Genomic DNA, 22,927 nt, shown 5'->3' with positions numbered 1-22,927 from the left:
GAGAGGAGCCACTCACACACTACACCTATTGGGGGATATTTTGCTGAGACGATTCCACATCACCTATACAGGCTGACATCACCCTCTGAGGGCAAGAACTGAGGGCCGTGTGAGTTTTATGTCTATTGTGACTCCACCATAGGAGTCTGCATTTACCAATTACAGTCTGCGTTGAGGGCGAAGTCTCACACAAGCCCGTGTGAGTCACTGAAACTATATGTTTAAGTTTCATTTATTGTATATTTAGTGGAAATCCACTATCACCCCTCCCATCATATCCTCCACCCACCCCCCCCCTTTTATTCCCCACACATGTGGATGTCATGCATTAATACTGTGTTTTATTCCATTTTTATTCAACTTTATCCCGTTCCATCAACATCGTGAGGTCCATGAGTCTTGCGCTGACCGTCTTCATACTCCCATTGCTACATTAAGAAGGACACGGGGTTCCCTTCTTCAAGGTCAAGCAGCAGCCAAAAAAAACCCATCAAAAGGGCCAGTATATATTTTTATACTCTTTTACACCACAAACATAATTTTTACATTTTTTAATATTTTAACAATTACAGGCGTTGTAGCATTTTCTAGCCACACATCCCAGGGAGCGCCCCAGTCCAAACATCCACTGAGGTATGTATATACACCTTTGTTTTTACTTTGGGCGCCGCGGAAAAATCCTGATCGCCTTGGGGAGCCTTGAACCGAAAAAGTTTGGGAACCACTGCCCTACCCCATACCATCACACTTTCCCCCAGCTTTCAGATGGTTAAAAACTCCCTGAAAACTCACCTTTTCAAGGAAGCCTATCCGGCATACGTCTAACATCCAACTCTCCCCCCTCCCTCCACCCTCAAACCGTAATGGGATAAGCTGTCAAGCAGGAACATAATCCAACCTGAGCTACACTCCATCCCACAATGAGCAGCCACTTCACCTTTTTGTTTCAACATTGTTGTTGCTTTGTAAACAAACGATAATAAAGCAATGAACCTGTGTTTACCTAAAGCTGACCCTTACTGTAATAAGGAATTTTAAGGATGCGTCTCTAAATGCCAAGCATCTTCAAAAAACTGAATCAGAACAATTGCTGCTTAAAAAGCATGGCAAAAGAAAAATATATATTGATATAGCCTACAGTAGGTAGGGAAGAACACATTTCTGACAATTAATTTCCTCTGCATTTGGAGTGGAAATTAATTATATTTGTCTCCACCAAGTGGGGGAGATTTCCTGACTGTGAAATGCTCATGCTGAGTTAATTGAGGAACAGTGTTCTAGCAACTGGTATTGCTTAGAACAGATGCCATGCATCACATTATCAGGGAGCTGGCATTGTGTTTCAGCCTTTTATGAGGTTTCATTCCTAAGATTCTCTCTGGCTGCATCACACTACCCCCTCTTATTCTTCAAATGTGTTGAGTGATGTGAGAATGCATTGCAGGATGGGTCTGCAACCGTCCACAAGAGGTGCATGGACTCCTCAAATCCGCGCCCCAGTATTTACTAATGAAATTGCAAAGAAGAACAAATAGCTATCAGCCATAATATTATCACCAAAGCACTTCGCCATTTTATTGCTGCCAGACAAGCCACGAGACTGCAGACCTGGAATAAGCTGCTTGTTTGTTTGGCATGGAAATTGTTCAGTTAGCGTAAGAAACACAGTAGTGCAATAAAGACAACATTTGGACAGTAATAATATTATTCTGCATCTGCTGCACAAACAATATATTGAGATGTGACATATTAGAAGTGGAATCATGATGGCTGAACTACTGATTTAATGAAGGCTACAGTATATTAACATGCGCTGGTAAGTCATCCCCACGAGCATTAAAAGGCAATCCATATGTTTTTTGGGAGATTTTTACATTTCTTTTACACAGGATTGAAGCAGGGGGTTTCTGGAGGCGAACCCCATTTCCGCTCTGGGTACCCCCTGCTTCCAGAGAGACAGACCTCTGTAGGGAGTGCCAGTAGCCGCTATGGCTGGGCAGCAGGGTTCACATTATGGCCACTTTTCAAATCTCCCGCGTCCTGCAGGCCAACAGGAAGCTGTGACGTCATTTGGTGCAGCTTCCTGTTGGCAAACGTGACACAGAGCTTTAAAAATCAGAGACACAGCGGCACTCCCTGCAGAGGTCTGTATCCCTGGAAGCAGGGGGCCCTCGTAGCTGAAATTAATGGGGTACAATCCGGTGTAAAAAATTTTTTAAAAGCGCTTGGATTGCTCTTAATGTAGAAATGGGGAAAAATGGAGCATTGCAAAAATTGGAAGAGGGCTGGAGGCAGGTATAAAAATAAAACTATTTATTAGGCATATTAGCCAAAAAACATACAAGACAGGGGTCCTGTTACACGTTTCTCTCTGCAAAGGAGCTTCACACGAAGAGAACGCAAGAGTTTACTAAACCAGCATTGCCCCCCCCCCCCCCCACACACACACAGTTATCTACACTATTCAGTTCATACTGGTCTAGCAGGCTGCCCCATCACCCAACATTTTTTTGGTTTTTGGCTGACATATACTCTACTTTACAAACCGCTTGGTTGCTCATGGTTCCTTGGTTTCTTCATCATTACTGGACATTATTGTTACATACATTTGATTGGCTTCATGCACTGACTATGTTCACAAACGTTTTTGTAGCACCGCTGGGGAACAGTGTCACATTTTTTCTCTTCCTTTTCATCTTAGCCTGTTATGAAAAACATGTACCTGTAGGTTTCTTCTGTTTGAACAGTTCATACTGTCTTTTTCTAAGATCAATACTGTTTCACTCAAGACGCCCCCTTCTAAGCAGAGCAATGTAAATTACATCAATTGTGCCTCCAGTATTAGGAACTATAGAAATAGTTAAATAGTAGAAATACAAATCAGTTTGTAATAGGAATCTTTGTGAATTCGCTTTCTACTGTTAAACAAAAAATATCCTGTTTCCTAAAATCTATGGCCATTATATATTACATTGTAAGCTCTTTGGTGCAGTGTCTCTCTGCCTTATATGTAGTGTATGTCTTTATTTATATAGCGCCATTAATGTACATAGCGCTTCACAGCAGTAATACGCGACAATCATATAAATAACAAATAATATAAATAACACATAATGGGAAGAAGTGCTTCAGACATAAAAGTAACATTTAGGAAAGGGAGTCCCTGAGTTGAAGAGCGTACAATCTAATATGTATGTTGCCATTTACTTGCTGCCCTTACTCTCACAGTTTGAGCTTTATGTTTGATGTATTGTAATTTTGTAAAATGCTGCGTACACTGTGTGTACAATATAAAACAATTATGGCAGCCTATAATATACATTATACGACCTCCCCCCACCCCCAAGTCAGAGAATGCACCAACCTAACACCTCTTTACATCATTACATACATACCTACCTTTTCATTTGTTATGTTTGATGTAGTCAATGATTAAAAGATTATGATCAATTAGAGTTGATATACACTGGTCCCTCAGCACCATAACCCCCAACCCTGTCAGTCTTCATTTTAATGACAGACTATGATATAATATATCTGATAGGATCAGCTGGTAGAATGGATTTCCGTTTTGGTAGAAGGCAGAGTAAGTAATAGTTGAACAGCACAGATGTGTTGCTAAATCATAACAATGAACTTCCGGTACCCCCCACCTCTGAGAAGGTGTCAATTTAACATCTATTCCCTATTCAGACACCATTGATACCCATCAAATCCTGCTAATGTATACGTTTCCTCTCACCACCAGAGATGAATACTCCCTGCACAGATTATTTATACTGTAGCTAATGAGTAAACCAACACAGTAGACCAATCCCCAGAGACTGCAAGCTCCTTAAAGGTGGTGAACCTGAGTAGTATCAGCTATAGAACCTGTCAAATAGTAGAAATACACATGTTTGTAATAGGGATTAATGTGAATCCACTTTACCAAGTTAAAAGAAATTCCCTATACCCTAATAACAACCATGGTCATTATGGCAAACGTTATCTACACAGTCTGCTTCCACTTAAGCCCCCCCCCCCCCCAATGCTGGGAGTGTGCCAGGCTAACACCACTTTACATAGTATATTGCGCCTCTCGTTATATATGCTATATGAGGTTTCCCCAAATCTGTACACTATAATGCTATCAATGAACAGTTTTTATGTTAGTCCATCAAAAGGTATTACAAGTCAGAGTAAGACACTTTGACATACGGTAAATGTACTCTTTAAGGAGATATTTTGTGTGCTCGAGGCAAATATTCAGTTAAAATACCTTAAACATGTTATTATAGAAATCTGAACACACAAGAGTCAAGATAAATGCAACTTGGGATGCCCCAACTCTATGGGAACAAGAGTAGCAAACAGGAATAGTGGTGGGTGCTGCAAGCAGAAAAAACCTAGTCAGGGTAACTGCATGTAGAACAGACTGGAAGCTGAGCACACCAAAAGAAATGCAATAATTTATAAAAAGTTCATATAATTGACTGATTACAGTCACAAACCATCCGACGTTTCGTGTACAAACACCTTCTTCCCTGAACACCGAAACGTCGGATGGTTTGTGACTGTAATCAGTCAATTATAGAAATCTGCACATTTTTAAATTATGGAATTTTATAAAGACAACACTTTACAGGATCAATACATTATCAACTCATGATACACTGTACAGTATGTATTTGTATATATATATATATATACACATATATACAGTGGTTGACAAATCACCAAAAAATCTACTCGCCACACAAAAAAATCTACTCGCGACCTTGTACCAAACGTGTGCTGCTTAGGCCAATATTTACTCGCCCGGGGTTTAAATCCACTCGCCCGGGGCGAGCAAATGTATAGGTTTGTCGAACACTGCATATATATACATATATATATATATATATATAGTCAAAAAATAAATAGATGATACCGTTCTGTGGCTAACGAAATGCTTTTATTTGTGCGAGCTTTCGAGATACACTGATCTCTTCTTCCGGCGATTGGAATGTTATCTGAGGAAGGTCCCATTCTGTAGGACCGAAACGTTGGGTTTCTGGCTGTATTTTTGCTATCACTAATACATTTTGATTTTCAACATTGAGTGCTGTCTCTTGTTTACCAATCTTTGGAACGGTAACGTATAACTACATTCTCTATATGGGACGTGCACCTGTGACTTACCAGCACCTATTGAGTACTAACTGCCTTATCTGACTCTATATATATATATACATTGCAGATTTAACATTTTTACCATTCAATCTGCTGCTTACCTTGCCTTACGGCCAAAGTGGTAGTGTAGACCAGGAAGAGAAGAATGTAATTAAGGAAACTCTGGAAGAGGGGTGTGTTGGCATGGAAATCCTCCGACAAGTATTTGCTGGTTAGATTGATGCCACATACAAGCAGGGATAACACCTGGCCCAGAGCTATAGACAGCAACATTTCCCTATAAGAAGAGAAAAATGGAAAATAATGTTTGATGAAATATATATTATATATATATATTATACACATACATACATACACACATACATACATACATATGAACAAAAAAGAAAATTAGAGGCACTTTTCTCCGACTATTAGCAGAACAATATTTATCTAGCTAGTGTAATTCAAATTTCTGAGTAATATATACATATTTGTAATTATCCACTTACTCTATATTGAATAGGACTTCATTACTTGTTTTTTTTCCATCATTTTATCACACTAAGTTTTCATCTGTCATTTCTTTTGAATATATATATATATATATATATATATATATATATATATATATATATATATACACAGTGGTTGACAAATCACCAAAAAATCTACTCGCCACACAAAAAAAATCTACTCGACACACATAAAAATCTACTCGCCACCTAGTACCAAACGTGTGCTGCTTGGGCCAATATTTACTCGCCCGGGGGTTAAATCCACTCGCCCGGGGCGAGCAAATGTATAGGTTTGTTGAACACTGTATGTATATATATATATATATATATATATATATATATATATATATATACATATACAGTTGCAATGGAACAGCACTCACGTGAATTAGTTACCTGGTCTGTGTGCACTGTAGGGAATACAGTACAATATCAACTGCAGAGTAAAAGGCACTCACAGGCTCTCCATTAAAGAGACTTAAAGAGTTGTTTGATTCCCTACTGACTTTATGTGGAAGTTTCTTTTGGTATGTCATCAGGGGGTGGTCCTGGACCTTCTTACTTAGATCAACGTTTCCGTCCCCTTGAGAAAAGATCCCACAAGGGACAGTCATTTTAATCGGTTTACCCCACTGGTGTTGATGAAAAATACAGAGAATGCATGTTAACTTATCGTCTCACTGTTGTTTTAAAGGTAAGGAACAGTTGATTTCATTTGGTGGAGACTGCTGTAAGTTGGAAAGACTGTCGCTCACTTAGACTATGCAGAATAAAGGGAGAAGAAAGACGACCCAGAAAGCAGAACTGTATCTCATCATAACCTCCTACTGACATAAGTTGCAAACTCACAGTATCATAAACGCCATGGGTGCTCAGCAAAAGTAGTCCCGCACTCCAGCGGCCTTTTAAAAAATAGAAAATGTATTACAGTGCGCCCAACGTTCGGTTTACTTGTTGGTTCACAGGTGGACCGAAACGTTGACCACACTGTAATACATGTTCTATTCTTGAAAAGACCAGTAGGGTACCGCTCTCTCTCTCTTTACCCACTGAATAATATTTTACATTTGCAATGTATTTAGGCCTTGAAAAGATACCCATAAGGGATCCCACATATTGCAGATGTTTACCCTAAGAAATGTTGGTTTCCTATATATGTGTGTACAAAGAATATATATAATATATTCATTTGATTTGATCGCTTGTCTTTTCTATTTCATATATATACAGCTTGTGTGTGTGTGTGTGTATATATATATATATATATATATATATATATATATATATATATATATATATTTATATATATATAAAACAAGGCAACCACATATGTGTAATTAAATGTGGTATATAGGGTACAGTCCGTCCAGGTGTCAGCAAGGCAGCACATCTGATATGAGAAAACAGGACAGGCACGCCAAGATCCAAAGGTGAAATGTATTCCTCAACGCTTTGGCTCCCAATGGAGCCTTTATCAAGAGCACCTCCTTCTCTCCCCCCAAACCTTCTTCCTCTCCCCAAATACCTTATTTTACTCCTCCCCAATACCTTGTTTTACCCCCAATATCTTTGTCCCCACAATACCTTCCTCCCTCCCCCATCCAGGCCCATATCCCTCCTTCCCCCCATCCAGGCCCATATCCCTCCTTCCCCCCATCCAGGCCCATATCCCTCCTTCCCCCCATCCAGGCCCATATCCCTCCTTCCCCCCATCCAGGCCCATCCTCCCCTGGCCCAGTCAGTGTGTGTTAATTTAGTTCCTGACTAGTACAGGTGTTTGGAGGTAAGTGGCCCCTCCTCCCAGAGCTCACCCCTCCCCACCTTTTTAACTTGGGAGGCTCTAGCATTTTGCTGAATGGACAAGACTCACTGTGGTTGCTTCCCCTCATACAGAGGTAAATGGAAGGGTTCACAGTGTAGTGTAGGACCTGCATTCATTTTGGTTATACCTTGACGTTTGGTATGCAGGCTTATGACGCTTTGGCCAAAGGGTTTGACTAAATAACCAAGTAAATATTATTATTATTGAAGTATTTCAACTTTATACTTATTACTTTATATGTTTTGTCAATTGGATGTAGCATTGAGCACCCCTGTCTTATGTTGGTGCTCTAGCAGGAAAGCGAGAATCCCGGCAGAAATTGCTCCATGGACTTCAAATAGAGAACAGTATCCTTGACAAAAGTCAAGTAGACATTTAAAGCCTTGTTAATGAAGCAAACATAATGCACAACATTTCAGGGAAATCCCCTCTTCAGGTATAAACACGTACAGTATATGACAAAGTTTTTAAGTGCCACAATTTGTAGTATCGTTATGTACCTTTGGAGGACTATACGTTGTTTAAGACTCTGGATGTTAAACCTGTAGATAACGCCCCTCTCAGTGAGAAATAATACCTTTCTCAAACTTAGCCCAAATCACTGCAACTTTGGAATACTTCATTGTATTTTACCTCACTTGGGTAAGATCCACTAACTAATCACTAGAGAAAATAATCTGTTTTATTTATCTTATATATTTATACATTTTAGAGTATGGGCGTAAATTTAAAAAGCCAAAATATATATCAGAAACTATGAAACAAACATTAAAATGGTTGACAGTATTAAATGCTCATGTGCTTTCAGTTTACTGCAATGCCAATATATATTGCTAAGAGGGACTCGGTCTTTAAAAATGTGTCTGTCACCTACAAATAGATACCTGTAATAACTTTCCTGGAACCAGGGTCACGAATGATGTATGATTAGTCCCAGTAAGCTCAACTCATGTCCTCCCTCTTCCAAAGCATGACAAGTCCTTAATGTCTTTCTTAATTTTATTGCTGGATTAGAAAACACAGGAACTTGTGGGTGTAGTGTAGGCAGAGAGTGCTTCTCTATGTGGGATGCTTCTATGAGGTTGGACTATGGTAAGAGAGAAAGGCCTTACCAGGGGTGGATGCAGACAGGTCTGTACTCACTGTAATCTAGGGTGGAAAAGAAAGTGAGGGGCAGGGGTCACACTAAAGGTTGAGTGGGACTGCACTAACTGTCAGCAAAAGACAGGGGAGAACATGGGAAAGTCCATTAACTGGGAGGACTGGAGAAGCTGCAGTAGCAGTTCACTGATTATGTGCTCAGAGGCAAAAAATGCAACATTGTTGCATGTTACACAGGCACAGTGTGTGTATGTGGAGCCAATGCCTGCAGCTGAACTTAAGGAGCTGACAAGCAGAAGGGGGGTCGGGCAGGAATGTGATTCTTGTTCCATGACACTCCCCGTCTGGTATCTGGAGATACCACTATATAACTGGAATATGTGGAACATATGTGCAATGCATAACAAAGATAAAATCACATTCTCAAACAATGCAAGAGTCCATGTCCACATAGCGATGTGACACCGGCCGGTATCACTGGTATCAAGGTCCCTTGGCCAAGGTTCTTTGGCAAAGGATGCAGGGTGGATGCACAGCTCCAGGTTTGCTGGTTGCACCACAATGTCTTTGTATAAAAGTCTCTGGCACTGTTTCCTTTTAGTCTTGTGAGAGAACAGTCCTTTTGTCTCTGTAGTTTCACCCACAGAGTGTATCCCCTTGTAGGTATACCAGCCGTGGTAGTCTGTCGCTCTATCACCTGGCGTTTGGCAGAAGGAGAGGGCTTTTGGCTCCTTGTGGGAGCGGATTACTGTCCCTGGAAAACTGGTTGTCGAATGTAATCCAATAAAGGGGGCGTGGTTCAGGGAGACTCCCTGAAGCTGAGCGCTGGGGTTGAACATTACCCGGATTTGATCGGGTTCCTGAGGGTGGTAGGCCCCAGGTGATTGGAGGTACCGACATTCTTTGCCTTCCTCCATTAGAGGTGCTGGCTTTGCGTGGCCGGTAAAGAATATCTTCTGGATGAAGACCACAAAGTTGTTGTTGGTCTCTGGTTCCCTTTGTAGGCCGCAGAGGTGCGAGGTGAACCTAGAGATGGCATGTTCTCCATTGTTTGGGAAGCGCCTCCTTGGTGAACGGAATGGTAGCGGAGTCACCCGACTGCTTAGTCCGTCTTTAGAGAGCTCCTTGACTGTTAACTTCGGGAATCCTCTATCTTCCCTTGATGGTGTTTGTTTGTCATCGTTCCTTGTTGTCTGGAACGCTGTGCACCGTAGTTCATCGGTACATTTCTCTTGCACGAGAACATCTCCGCGTAGTTTGGTGAAACGCTTTTGTGTTTCTTTGTTGACTGCCATCGGGAGGTTGTTTTCTCCCTGGACATGACGAAGAACAGTCTCTTTTGTCCTTGTAAATCCTTTTGGGAAATGTCTCTGCAACTGTCCCCTTTTACGTGTTTGAACGAACAGTCCTTTTGACACTGTGGCTTCGCCTGTGGGGCGCAATCTTTTGCGGCTATGCCAGCCGTGGCAATTGGTTGCTCTGTTGCTTGATACTCTGTGGAGAGGAACAACTGTACGTCTTAATTGTGCCCTTGCTCGCGGGAGTATTGTCTGATTGTTTGTTGTTTTTAGGACGATCCCTTTATCGGTCACCTTTGGGAGGTTACTCTCTTCCTTCGGTGGAGTCGACTCATCATCCTTGGCTGTCTGGACTGCTGAGCATCCTAAGTCATTGTCGCATCCCATCGGCGTGAGGATGTCTTTGTTGGTCTCAGGGGTATGACCTTGTCTTTCCTCTTCACTTGGCCCTTCGGTCACTTGGAGATGGCCAAGACATGGTTCAGAGAGAGATGTGTGTCCACATTCTGTCACCTCCGTTCTGCGGGCATCAACGTAGTCTTGCCCGTGCTCTCTGTTAGTGCACGAGTTGCCCACTATCACCCATCCTAGGTCGAGTCTTTGGGCGTATGGCGCGTTGTGGGGTCCGTTGTGCTGTTTACGGACTTTATGTACCCTCATGATGTCCCTACCGAGCAGCAGCAGGATCTTGGCGTCTTGTTCCACCGGCCGGATGTGGTTGGCTATTCCTTTGAGGTGGGGGTAATGGAGTGCCACGTCTGGTGTGGGTATCTCGTCCCTGTTTGTGGCCATGTGGTTGCACTCGATGAGTGTGGGAAGGGGCATGTTCACTTTGCCGTCTATTGAGCATATGGTGTAGCCATTCACTCTTCTCCCTGTGGTCTCCATTTGCCCTGCGCACGTTCTGAGAGTGTAAGGAGAAGCACCATCTTGTATGTTAAACATGTCGAAGAACTCTGACCTGACCAGTGATCGGTTGCTCTGGTCGTCGAGGATTGCGTACATCCGAATAGCCTCCTCAGGTTGTCCCTGGGGGTGCACTGCGACAAGGCATATTTTGGAGCAGGACATTTTGTCACCTTCTTTTCCGCAAACTTCAGTGCGCTGAGATGTGACGGATGTTGACTCTCCTTCTTCTTTCTCCCCGCCATGCTCCGCTATGGAGGATGGGTTCTTGAGTTGGTGGAGTGTCATCGCCTCTGGGTGTAACGCTGTCACGTGCTTGTCACTCTCGCACACTGTGCATTTGATCTCTTCCTTACAGTCCCTGGCTAGATGGGTCGTGGAACCGCAGCACTTGAAGCAAACTCCGAATTCTCCAAGTAACCTCTTGCGTTCCTCTAGGGACTTCATCCTGAACCCAAAGCACTTGTTGAGTGGGTGTGGCTTCTTGTGTATGGGACATTCCCTGTTTGGGTCCCTTGGTTCCTTGTCTCCGGCGACCGACTGATCGGGAGTAGTTTGGGCCGTGGGAGGCACGTCCGTCCTGCGGGCCGAGATGGGTGTTTGGGGGTTACCATATCTCGTCGCTGGTCTCTCGTTCTTCGGGCTGCTTGCACTGTATGTGGTTTGCGCACCTAAGATGAAACTGGGATCGTTTCTTGTCTTTGCCGCTTCGCAGATGAAGCTCACGAAGAATGAGAATGGGGGGAAGACAACCTGCTTCTCCCTTTTGTATTTGGAACCTTGTGAAAGCCACCTTTCTTGGAGGTTGAAGGGTAGCTTCTCCAGGATGGGTCTCACTCCACGAGCTGAATCTAGGGCGTTGAGACCTATTAAGGAATGGTCTTTCCTTGCGGACTCCAGTTCTTGCAGCAGGTCTCCAAGATCTCGTAACTTCGAGTAGTCTTTACTTGTGATCTTGGGGAAGCTCTCGATTCTTTTGAAGAGCGAATCCTCGACTGCTTCAGGGCTGCCATAGGTCTCTTCTAGCCTTTCCCACACTAGGTCAAGACCTACTTGGGGTTGATGCGCGTTTGCCGTCCGAAGTCTCTGCGCTTGCTCCCTGGATACGTTCCCCAGGAACTTGACTAACAGGTTGAGCTCTTCCCTTGCTGAGAAGTCCAAGCTGTCGATTGCGTCTTTGAACGTGAACTTCCACGTCCGGTAGTTCTCAGGGCGGTCGTCGAAGCTGATGAGTCCTGCGTGCACCAAGTCGCGCCGGATCATGTACTTGGCTATGTCTGTCAGACCTGAGACGTCGGCGCGTTTGCCCCGTTCTGAGGTAGTTGCTGGGACGGTCTGTGCGGTCGCCTCTTCCTTGGCGTGGACGCGTGATGACTGCTGGCCAGTGTGAGGGGCTGTTTTCTCCCGCGTGGGTGTACCTGGATTACGAGCCTGTTGTGGTGCATCCGTGTGCGCTCTGGCGTGTGGATCACTGTTGCGGCTGTGGCTATGCCAGGCAGCGTGTGCCATTGACGGAGCAGCGTCTTCTCCTCGTGGTCCTAGCGAGTCTTCGTTGTCTGTGGTGTCGCTCCCTCCGTGTTGAGATGGTGCGCTGGTGTTTACACTGAAGAGGCTCCTTACATAGTCTTCAGTGCGTTGGGCTGGATCCTCTGAGGCAATCCGTCTGTAGGGTAGCTCCCCGCCGTCCTGTCTCGCAGCTGCTTCTAGGACTTCGGCTTGGGCTATGGCGGCAGCGGCGTCTTCTTCTTTGCTTAGAGCCTCTAGATCCGCGTCTAATTCGGCCTTTCTACGTGCATTGGCAGCGGCGGTGGTAGCAGCGGCGGCGGTAGCAGCGGCGGCGGCATTGGCAGCGGAGGCGGCGGCGGCGACCTGCTCCTCCTCTTCTATGCGCGCCTTTTCTGCCCTTACGGCTGCCTCTCTCCGACCATATTCGGCCCGGGCACGTGCGGCCTCTGCAGCGGCTCTCGCCTTGGTGGCGTTTGTGCTTGCGCTGGACGCGTTAGACTGCGCTGGTCTTGCTGACCTTGATGAGTGTCTGGATGTGCTTGAGCGCTGCGATGCGGTTTCCAGCAAAAGGTCCTTTCTCCTACTCTCAGCCTCCGTGATAGTGGTACGTACGCGGCTGTGTCGTGCCAGGTCAATGTTGCTCTGTAAGTCTCTTTCTTGCAGGCTTTCGCTGGTGTTGGCCCTGGTCAGGTAAGTAACGTATGCCTCTGATAGCTCTTGATAACGCGAGTGATCAGTCCTTAATTGCGTTATTGCCTGCTCGAGCTGCTGCGCATAGTTGCCAATACTAGTGACATTGCGTATTCCCAGTGTGGTTGTTTCCCAGGCCAACTCTAATTTAGCGCGGTGCGCTTCAATGTCGCTCTCATATTTTTCGCGGCCCTTTTGTGTCAGTGTGACTGTCCGTTTGGGCCTTGCGCCTGCCTGCGCCTGTTGCAGATGCGCAGCGGTCTCTGTATCTGAGAGATCGCTTTCCTGCGTGATGTCTGGTGAGGCTCTGAGTTCTGCCATGCTGTTGGTGTGTGTAGGCCTTTTGCCAGTGCGTGTGGCGTGCGGTCTTTTACCTTATCAGCGTAGGGCGTCTGTCTCAGATGGTGCCGAGCGGTGTCCTGCAGCGTGCAGCGTTGGGGTAGCTGTATTTACAGGTGTCCGTTGGCTCCTCACTGTGGGGCCGAGCAGCGGGTGGACTCAGACAGAGAAAAAGGCAATTAGGTTTGTGTGTACAGTCTGTTTGCAAAGCTGCTGCCTTGTGTGCAGGGTTGCTCGTGCAGTGTAAGCTGCTTGCTTCTCTGTAAGGTTGCAGGCTGTGTGCAGTTTGCTGTATAAAGCTTGCTGCCCTGTCTGGCAGAGTGAAGCTGCTGCTTGTCCTGGGGTGCAGAGACTATTCTGTATAGCATAAAGTCTTTGAGTAGTAGCTCCTGTGTGATTCCCTAACACAGGTCTTGTTTTACTGTTCTGTTTAAACTGCTGCTTGTTTTGCAGAAAGCTGTAGCAGTTTGCTGTATAGCTGTGTAGAGCTGCACTTTTGTAGCACGAAGGCTGTGAGTGATAGCTTCTGCGTAGACCTCTAATACACGGTCTCTCTCTTACTTTCCTGGAACCAGGGTCACGAATGATGTATGATTAGTCCCAGTAAGCTCAACTCATGTCCTCCCTCTTCCAAAGCATGACAAGTCCTTAATGTCTTTCTTAATTTTATTGCTGGATTAGAAAACACAGGAACTTGTGGGTGTAGTGTAGGCAGAGAGTGCTTCTCTATGTGGGATGCTTCTATGAGGTTGGACTATGGTAAGAGAGAAAGGCCTTACCAGGGGTGGATGCAGACAGGTCTGTACTCACTGTAATCTAGGGTGGAAAAGAAAGTGAGGGGCAGGGGTCACACTAAAGGTTGAGTGGGACTGCACTAACTGTCAGCAAAAGACAGGGGAGAACATGGGAAAGTCCATTAACTGGGAGGACTGGAGAAGCTGCAGTAGCAGTTCACTGATTATGTGCTCAGAGGCAAAAAATGCAACATTGTTGCATGTTACACAGGCACAGTGTGTGTATGTGGAGCCAATGCCTGCAGCTGAACTTAAGGAGCTGACAAGCAGAAGGGGGGTCGGGCAGGAATGTGATTCTTGTTCCATGACAATAACCTTTAGTAATTTGCAATTTGTAATTTGCAATTATAATAGTGTTTGCATTACAAGGCAATCTACATTGTTTGTATTTGTTTCACATAGTGCTGGAGAGGCATGAAATTGCCCTGAATTATGTAAAAAACTACAATTGCAGAACATGATTTGTTCTTGGAAATTGCAATTATATAAATTGCATTTGATGTACATAAAGGAAAACTGGAAACAGTTTTTACTTTGTCAACTGTTTTGTAGTCATTTGCACTGCATGTGGTAAGACTGAACGGAACTGCAGGCTTTGCGGATAAATTCCTCAGTGTAGGTTACACTCCCAGTTTGAGAAATTTTAATTTGCTTTGTAAAACTGATTGACTGTAATATTCCCATTATATTAATTTATCTTTTGCCAGCCCCAGATACATTTTGTTGTAACAAATTCATTCAACTCAATTCTCCTCCTCACTTTTTAAGCTTTACACTCTTCTGCCACTCGTTACATCTCAACCCTAATTTCTCGCTGTGCACCATCCCGAATTTTTGCGTTCTGCTCAAGGATGCCTCCTCTCTACCCCCTTTGTATCTAAAGCCCTCTCCTGCCTTAAAACTTTCTCACTGACTGCCCCACACCTCTGGAATGCCCTTCCCCTCAATACCAGACTAGCACCCACTCTATCCACCTTTAAGACCCACCTTACGACACACTTGCTTAAAGAAGCATATGAGTAGCACCGTGGCTAATACTATACACATGATACATAAAGCTTGGCCCCCTGCAGATGCACTTACCAGAATGCCCTCCCACTGTCTCTGTACGGTCTTCCTACCAATTAGATTGTAAGCTCTTCGGAGTAGGGACTCCACTTCCACAATGTTACATTTATGTCTGAAGCCCTTATTTCCATGATCTGTTATTTGTATTATTTGTTATTTATATGAGTGTCACGTGTATCACTACTGTGAAGCGCTATGTACACTAATGGCGCTTTATAAATAAAGACATACATACAGTACATAGGAGGTGTAAATGTACTTGGCCACGCAACCAATTACACATAGGAGGTGTAAATGTAGTTGGCCACGCAACCAATTAAATGCAATGCATGTGTATAAATATTGCAATGGCACAGTGAACAAAACCCACAATTAAAGATACGACCATGTGCTGTATCTACAATGGAGTAGTTTATCACCAGCGTATTACAATTATAGCACTTGATAAATAGGGCACTAGACAATTATGGTCATTAGCGGAAGCAATGTTATTGATCAGCTTCACATATCAGCCACAATGTACATAATAACTACGGCAATGATGCATGTTATTGGGAAATTATCAGACGTGGGTCTAGTTATTGCAAGCCCCTCAACCTGCACAGTAGATCATTTCAATAACCTCTTAACACGCAGTTCTTCAGAAGAAAAGCAAGCAGATGCCATGCTCTGATTACATCCCATTATTGAATTTTCACACAAAACAGAATGCCTGGTGACTATAGAATATTATCAAGCTGTTATGCTTCAAATCTGTCACAGATGAATGAGTTTCCCTTGTGACACTGTGCTAAGGGCTGCGATAGTGTTATACATCTAGATTTTAATAACAATGTAGCTATTTTGGCTGGTCCATTCAATTGTGTTCTGCATACTGTACTCCCTCCAAATAACAGGAGAGAGTGAATACATGGATTATAGAATAGAAACTTAAGTGTACATTGTACGCTGCCATTTATTGAAACCAACAGTTTGATGACCAAACAGATCTTTATGGCAAATAGCTTCTGGGCTGTGACTCCTGAAGAAGATCCATTAGAGGATTAAAATGTCAGTTTTAATAAGAGGCAGACACGTTTTGTGATGCCACAAGAGAAAATAAGATAAACTGGCTTCGAGCCGAGACTCCGTCAACTCAGTTCTCCTAATCCACATGATAAAGTCAGTTTCTGCATTAAGCATCTGCAAGCTGAGTGTAACACTCTGGGGGTCTGGATTGGATGAGTTGTCATGACTAGAATAAGCACATGTAAGTAAAGCAACCACATCTGAAAGACAGCTGTGTTTGTACATGGATTGTATATAATGTGCACATCCTGCCATAAACCCTGCCACATTCATTGTCTTGGCAGGTATTGTTAATAGTTATTATTACCCCAAAACATGTAGTATCAGTTTTACTACCAGAGCTTTGAGTGGGGTACCCTCGACTCTCCCTTGACATCACTATCACTGCACAGGTTTGTTTTTTTATTGTAACAGATTCTTCAGAAAGCAGATGACAATGTGACAGATAATAGAGGAAAAACAAAAATAAGTAATTGAACAGAATAAATAGCCCCCCAAATGTGCTACCAACACAATACAGATGCAGTGCATTTTATCCTACAGCGGAGACCTGTACACTGAGTACTGTAGCTATCTCTGCAATAACTACCAACTGTTTATGTAAGTCAAACAAATCCCCCAGTAACCGCATTGTTTGTTATATGGACACAGCAAGCAGAAATAAGAAACTCATAGGTTCATTTGTATGTCTCTCACATGCCACAAAACCTGTTTCACCCAGTGGGTCACTTTTTTAGTTTCCTACACATTTTAAGGCAAGATATTTCTATGTAACCTGCAGTGATTGCAAATCAGAAAATATGGTTCAAGTGGGTAAACAAAAATGACAAAATACCTCCACCCTACAAGGTAAAACAAAGATTAGAAAATCACAAGTGTTTTGCTTCTATTTAATACATCCCCAAATCCTTATCACTGCAGTCGAATGTAAGCCCTACTTTCATGCAAACAGTAATTTAAGTTATTTCAAATAACCAGAGATACAGATGCAGCCACCAGTATCCGATCACTTGCCTGGGAAAAACGAAGGCATCTCGCAGTAAATGCCTCAACATGCCTCAACATTTCTGTGAGATTCCTAATGGCCCATCGGATTACCACAGCTGGGGTCCCTGCAGTCCCATTCAGTTTGAGGCATTTACTGTGAGATTGCCCCAGATTTTCCAAGGCAAGTGATCTAATACTGGTGGCTGCATCTGTACAAGTACAATTTGGATTTCACCTGCAAATTCATGTAACCCTCAATTTTTTCTACTTTTGGGACAATAAAAAGCTAAAGCGAACAAGGGGCAGAAATGAACAAATATATATACACACAATATCTGGGTATATCTATACATCCTTTGGGCTGATGAAGACCTGAGGGAGGTGCTACGAATTTACCCTGAAATGACCAGTCAAAGGTCTAGAAATTTGCGAGCAGTCTGGTCCACTGACATTTTGGAAAAAATACTGTTTCAACCTGGCTACCAATAAAACCGAAGAGCTCGTTCAGCTGCCAAAACTGCAAAGCTTGTGCATCCTTGAAAACAACCAAGGTGTTCCGGAACAATACCCGCAAATGTGACATCAGAAAGTTCATTAACTGTAAGACCTCTGGTGTCATATACACGACAGAATGTGCCTGCAGTAAAAAGTACATGGGCAAAACTAGATGCCAACTCAGGTGGCATATCTTGGAACACCTGGGTACCATCAGAAATAAGCTGGATGCACCTATCTCGAGCATGTCAATGAGTGCCATGATGGTGACACCTCCGTACTCAGGTTTATAGGAATAGACCAGCTATCTATAGGTATGAGAAAAGGTGATTGGGATCAGGATCTATTGAAGACAGAATCCAGGTGGATCTATACACTGAAAACCCTATCTCCGAAGGGCCTCAACGAAGGCTTTGTCTTTTCACCTTTTATGTAAGCTAGTTGTTCTATGCCTATCTATCCTAGTCTTGACACAAACCAACATCGTGTGCCCACTATACATCTATAAATAGAACAGGCTGACAGTTCAGCTACCCTGATGCCTGTGATATGCATAGATGGGCCAAATCAGATGCCTACTGGGCAACCGACACATACTGCGTATACCTGCAGTGTAGACTAGCGACAGACTTCAAATAGAACAAGCCCACTATTTGTGTGGGCATGCAAAAAATAATACACATTAACTAGTCCCACTGAGACACGCTTACAAGCGCCCTGTTTTATTCTGATTTTTTAATTTCTGCATTTTTTCTATCATGTTCTGGGGTTCGTGTTCGGTTATTACTGATCCCTAAATGGTATGAATTGTTACCTCTGTTGCTGCTCTAGTCCATAGCTTTATTGACTTTGCTTAAAATAGCATCCGCCTGACTGGGGTCTGCATGATTCCCGGCTCGGAATATAGTTAGAATTATACTTTACTTTGGCGGCTCTACATGCTTCAAGAATCGCGACAGGTGGCTTCTTCTACACTACAGAGGGGCAGCCAACATCATCACTACCAACACACATCAGGAATGGTTGCTGTCTACTGGGGTTGCATTATCATCTCCTGTAGTACATAGTGTACTTTTTTCTTTACAAGACCTTAGAATAGATAATGAGTGTTTTGTCAGACACAGCAGCTAAGCAGGATTCTATTACATGTTAACCCTGCTCAGCGAGTGACATCTCTCATTGCTGATACTGAGGGTTCCTATAGATACAGCAGTTGATTAAACTATTACTGCGTACTAACCCAATTAAACCCTATCTAATGAGGTATATCTGAACATCACTATACTACTTAGTTTTACCAGCAACACTGCTGTATATAGCAGATATACTTTAGATTTAGATATCACTGCAGGAGCTCTGATTTGCAACTTAAGAAACGTATCACTGTACCACTTGTGCCTGATACATAGCACCCCTGTATATTGATGCAATATGCGAGCTATGCTGAACTCGGCGTAAAAAGTAACCTTATCACCACAAACACTCCTCTGCATATTGCTTGCTGAAGTGAGCCTGTGGCTGAGACCTGATCAGCAACCCATTTTTAATATGTTTTGCTTGGTTATTGTTACCTGTCTAATTGCTGGGTATTTACCCTACATTATTATTAGTCATTTTCTCTAGCCGTATATTTTATATCTTTCAGTTCATCTCCATTAAACGTTGGTATTTAATCCCATGTATTTATGATACAGTGACAGTGGGAACTGAGTGCTTCTGTCCGTGGGAAACCCTGTTTCTCTTTAGTTCGTACACCATTGTCATTTCAGTTTTGAAGCACCTCCCACTACGTTACAAATCAGGCTGTAGTGAGGGTCCCCCTCTTATCCCCTTCCCTTGTTTGCCATAGATATATTCAGCAGGGGATGACACCACTGAAGTTATCTTTACAATTAATTATAAATGAGCACTTTTGATGTAAATACCTGTCAAGAACAGTAGTAACAAATCTACTGCAGCTTCTTAGGGCTGGAAGGATTTTGTAATCCAAGCAACAGATCCAATCCAGCAGTTTTTCAAAACCCTACTGTATTACCCATCAAAAGAGACGATGAAGAGTGTTCTTCCTGCATTGTGGCAGGGGTTACACGAGGGAAGAGAGACTGTATAATCTAAGACCATTTTTAATACAATAAGCTGTTCTCTTCTCTTTTCACTGCTGTCTGCTGCAAGGAACGATTAAGAAGGTTCTGATTTACTGGGCTCCCCCCTGTGGCTGTGAGATAAATGCTTTCTGATGCGGCACTATAATCAGACAAGTATACTGACAGCCGGGTAAATGTATTATACATTTAGTCATTGACTGACGAGGTAGCAAGTATTGCTAAGCTTATGTTTTAATAGACTCTACCCTAATTTCAGGCAACATAGTTATTCCTTTTTTTGACAAAGTATATATGAATGAGTACTGCTGCTGTCATTTGCTGGAAGACTCCCAGGGGCTGCCACAGCAATTTCAAGTTGGCAGCACCTGGTACATCATTAGGCTTTCAGAATATACTCTAATCAATCGACTTGGAATGTTATAGGACAGGGGTGCGCAAACTGGGGGGCGTGAGATTTTTCTGGGGGGGTGCGGGCGGTTGCAGAGGCCCCCGCGCTCTTCCCCAAGTCTTTAAAATTAAATGCCGGGGGATCGCGTGAAGCCTCTGGAACCTAAACTTACTTGCTTCTGCCGGCATCTGGAAGCGTCTCCGGGGCAAGGCAAATGACGCCACGGAGTCATGCGGCGTGACGTCACATGCGCGTTTCCATAGCAACATGGCATGAAATGACTCTGCAGGTCACGTGGTGTCACATGACCCCGTCCATCATTTGACGCCCCACAGAGTGAAGGGGGGGGGAGCGAGCACCGGAGGACAAGAGGCAGGGGAGCACAGGGGCAAAAGTTAGCGCACCCTTGTTATAGGAGATGTTCCCAGGACTCTGATCTGGAAGATATAAACTCTGTCTCTCAGCTATTTAGAACAGGGGTGTAACTTTACATATAGATATAGCATATGTTATTACCCCATACACAAGAAATGATGCGTTTAATATTGTGTGCGTTAAAGACACAACATACGCGCTACCATTGTTTTGAATAGAGCCGCAGTATTTCTTGCGATAAACATTGCAGTAGCATTACTGCATCGTATTGCGGTAACAGGTGAAATAACCTCTGCTACATCTGTGCGACTCAGCAGCCATCATTCAATGATCACTCAGGTGAAATGAGCGTAAGATCATTTGGTCAATTTTCATAAAAGAAACATACCTGGGGAGTAGGTGACAGCCTACATTTATTGTGCAGATATCTGCATACAATTTATACCAATACTTTGTATCTTAAGCTTACTAAATATCCCCATCCCCTCCTATTGGCATTTTGGGGCGTTTTAACCTACCATTTCAATTTTAAATGCTACCCTGGATGAGAGTGACCCCCAACTACAGTATGTGACAGTGGTTATCTAGCAAACAACAAACTGGAATAGAGCTAATCGGGGCACTATTGTACAGAAACTCTGTTTGACTTCAATGGAAGTTTCTGTGTAATAGTGCCCTGACCGGCATTGTTGCACTAATGAATAACCTCCAATGACTCTGTACTGATAACCTTACTTAGGGGCTAACTCTATAGACTTTGAAGCATACGATCTCTTTGGAGTTTATAAAATCAGCCCCTTAATGTCATAACATTTTGGTCTAATTCTTGGTTTCGGACAAATTCGGGTTCATGGAAAGTGCCATTTTGCTGTGCTCATCCATGTGCTAGCGAAGGCTCTTAGCTGTATTCAAATGACTAGGGCCCAGAGGATTCAATTTCATTGAGAAGTGGGTTCACAGTGTATTGAATAAGGGACACAGAACAAACCCTAGATGTGCGTGGTTAGGGGGCGTGACTCTGACATCACAGTGTTAGGCTGCGCTGTGATTGGTTCGCGGCGTGGCAGCAGCGCAAAAATACAATTTGATTGTATTTTCCCTGGTCTGCTGCGCCCCCGCTCACGGCCGTGTGCACGCGCGTCTGAAGTATAGCAACTGCAGGCTCATACCCTGCAATTATAACTGACGCGCGCGCACAGTAGCGCATGCACGAGGACTATATTACATGCCTTAGAATGGCAATACTGCAAGCGTGTCACTCTCACTGGCTTCTGTACCAGTCCCACGGCATTCTGTAAATAGTATGCAATGCAGGGTTTCCCACCTTCTGCAACAGAATCTTGTTTATAACTATATGGAAGATCAATTAGACATTTGATTGGTTGACAGAAAAGAACATTAATGTCGTTGGAAAGCATAATGACACACTGGAGCTTTGTTCGCTTACAACAGCATCTACATAGAAATCAATAGACCAACCTGTACGTTTCTAATTGCCATTAGCTTCAAACAAAAATGCTGAGTGATTGTTTCCAGGCGCAGAGAGATTCAGTTGTACTCTGCTTGGGATCTCTACAGGAACTATTTCAAGAAATAAAAGTGAATTCATCAATTTAGCTGCATTCACAAATACTGTTCCCTTTTCCATTTAAGGGCTCTGTGGTTCCTCAGCCTGTTATGAGGGCAACAAGGTCAGGGGTCTGCAACCTTTCAAGGAAGAAGAGCCTTTTCTTTACCAAAATATTTCAAGAGCCATAAAACACGCATGCAATGCGTTAACCCTGCGTTAACCCTACCGTGTTATTAACGCTAGCTTCACATGCTCCATGGAAGAAATATACGGGAAAACTATTTTTGGTCTTTTCATGTGTCTTTTCTTTTTTCTTCCAAGAATCATATACATTTAGTTTGCTGATGCAGACCACATTGGATGCCATGTTTTTAACAAATGAATTGGTAAATATGCCTGAATTACATCTCTATGTTAATAATGTTCTTTTACAGAGATACCTTTTCCATAAGCTAGAAAATAAGACCTTTAGCAAATACTGTACAACTAAATTCCATTAAAAATGAAATCGGGTGCTTTTTTGGAACCAGGGTTGCAGTTAGGGGGCTTTGATAAACACCCTCAATAGTTGTAACAATTCACACTAGTTACATTTATCATTTGTTCATAGATGATAATAAATCCTATTTTAAGGTTTATTATGTATTTATTGATTTACCTCTAATACTATATTCCTTGTAGGCATCAGAAAGTAACACATAATGCTTCTAGACACTCATTTTCTCTGTGTCCTTGATAATCATAAACTATTTTACCAAATGGTG

General features: G+C 43.2%; 1 protein-coding gene across 1 annotated transcript in view; it reads right to left on the bottom strand.

Moving 5' to 3' along the window:
• SLC35F1 (solute carrier family 35 member F1) overlaps window positions 1-22,927 on the bottom strand; it is a 382,549-nt gene that overhangs the window by 158,556 nt on the left and 201,066 nt on the right. The window contains exon 2 of the mRNA XM_075597737.1: window positions 5,256-5,431. Coding sequence (XP_075453852.1) covers window positions 5,256-5,431 — 176 coding nt within the window. The remainder of the gene's footprint in view (window positions 1-5,255; window positions 5,432-22,927) is intronic.

Source organism: Ascaphus truei, chromosome 4, assembly GCF_040206685.1.
Source record: "Ascaphus truei isolate aAscTru1 chromosome 4, aAscTru1.hap1, whole genome shotgun sequence".
NCBI lineage: Eukaryota > Metazoa > Chordata > Amphibia > Anura > Ascaphidae > Ascaphus > Ascaphus truei.
Note: the sequence above shows the minus strand (reverse complement) of the source record. Positions and strands in the feature narration are given on the sequence as shown.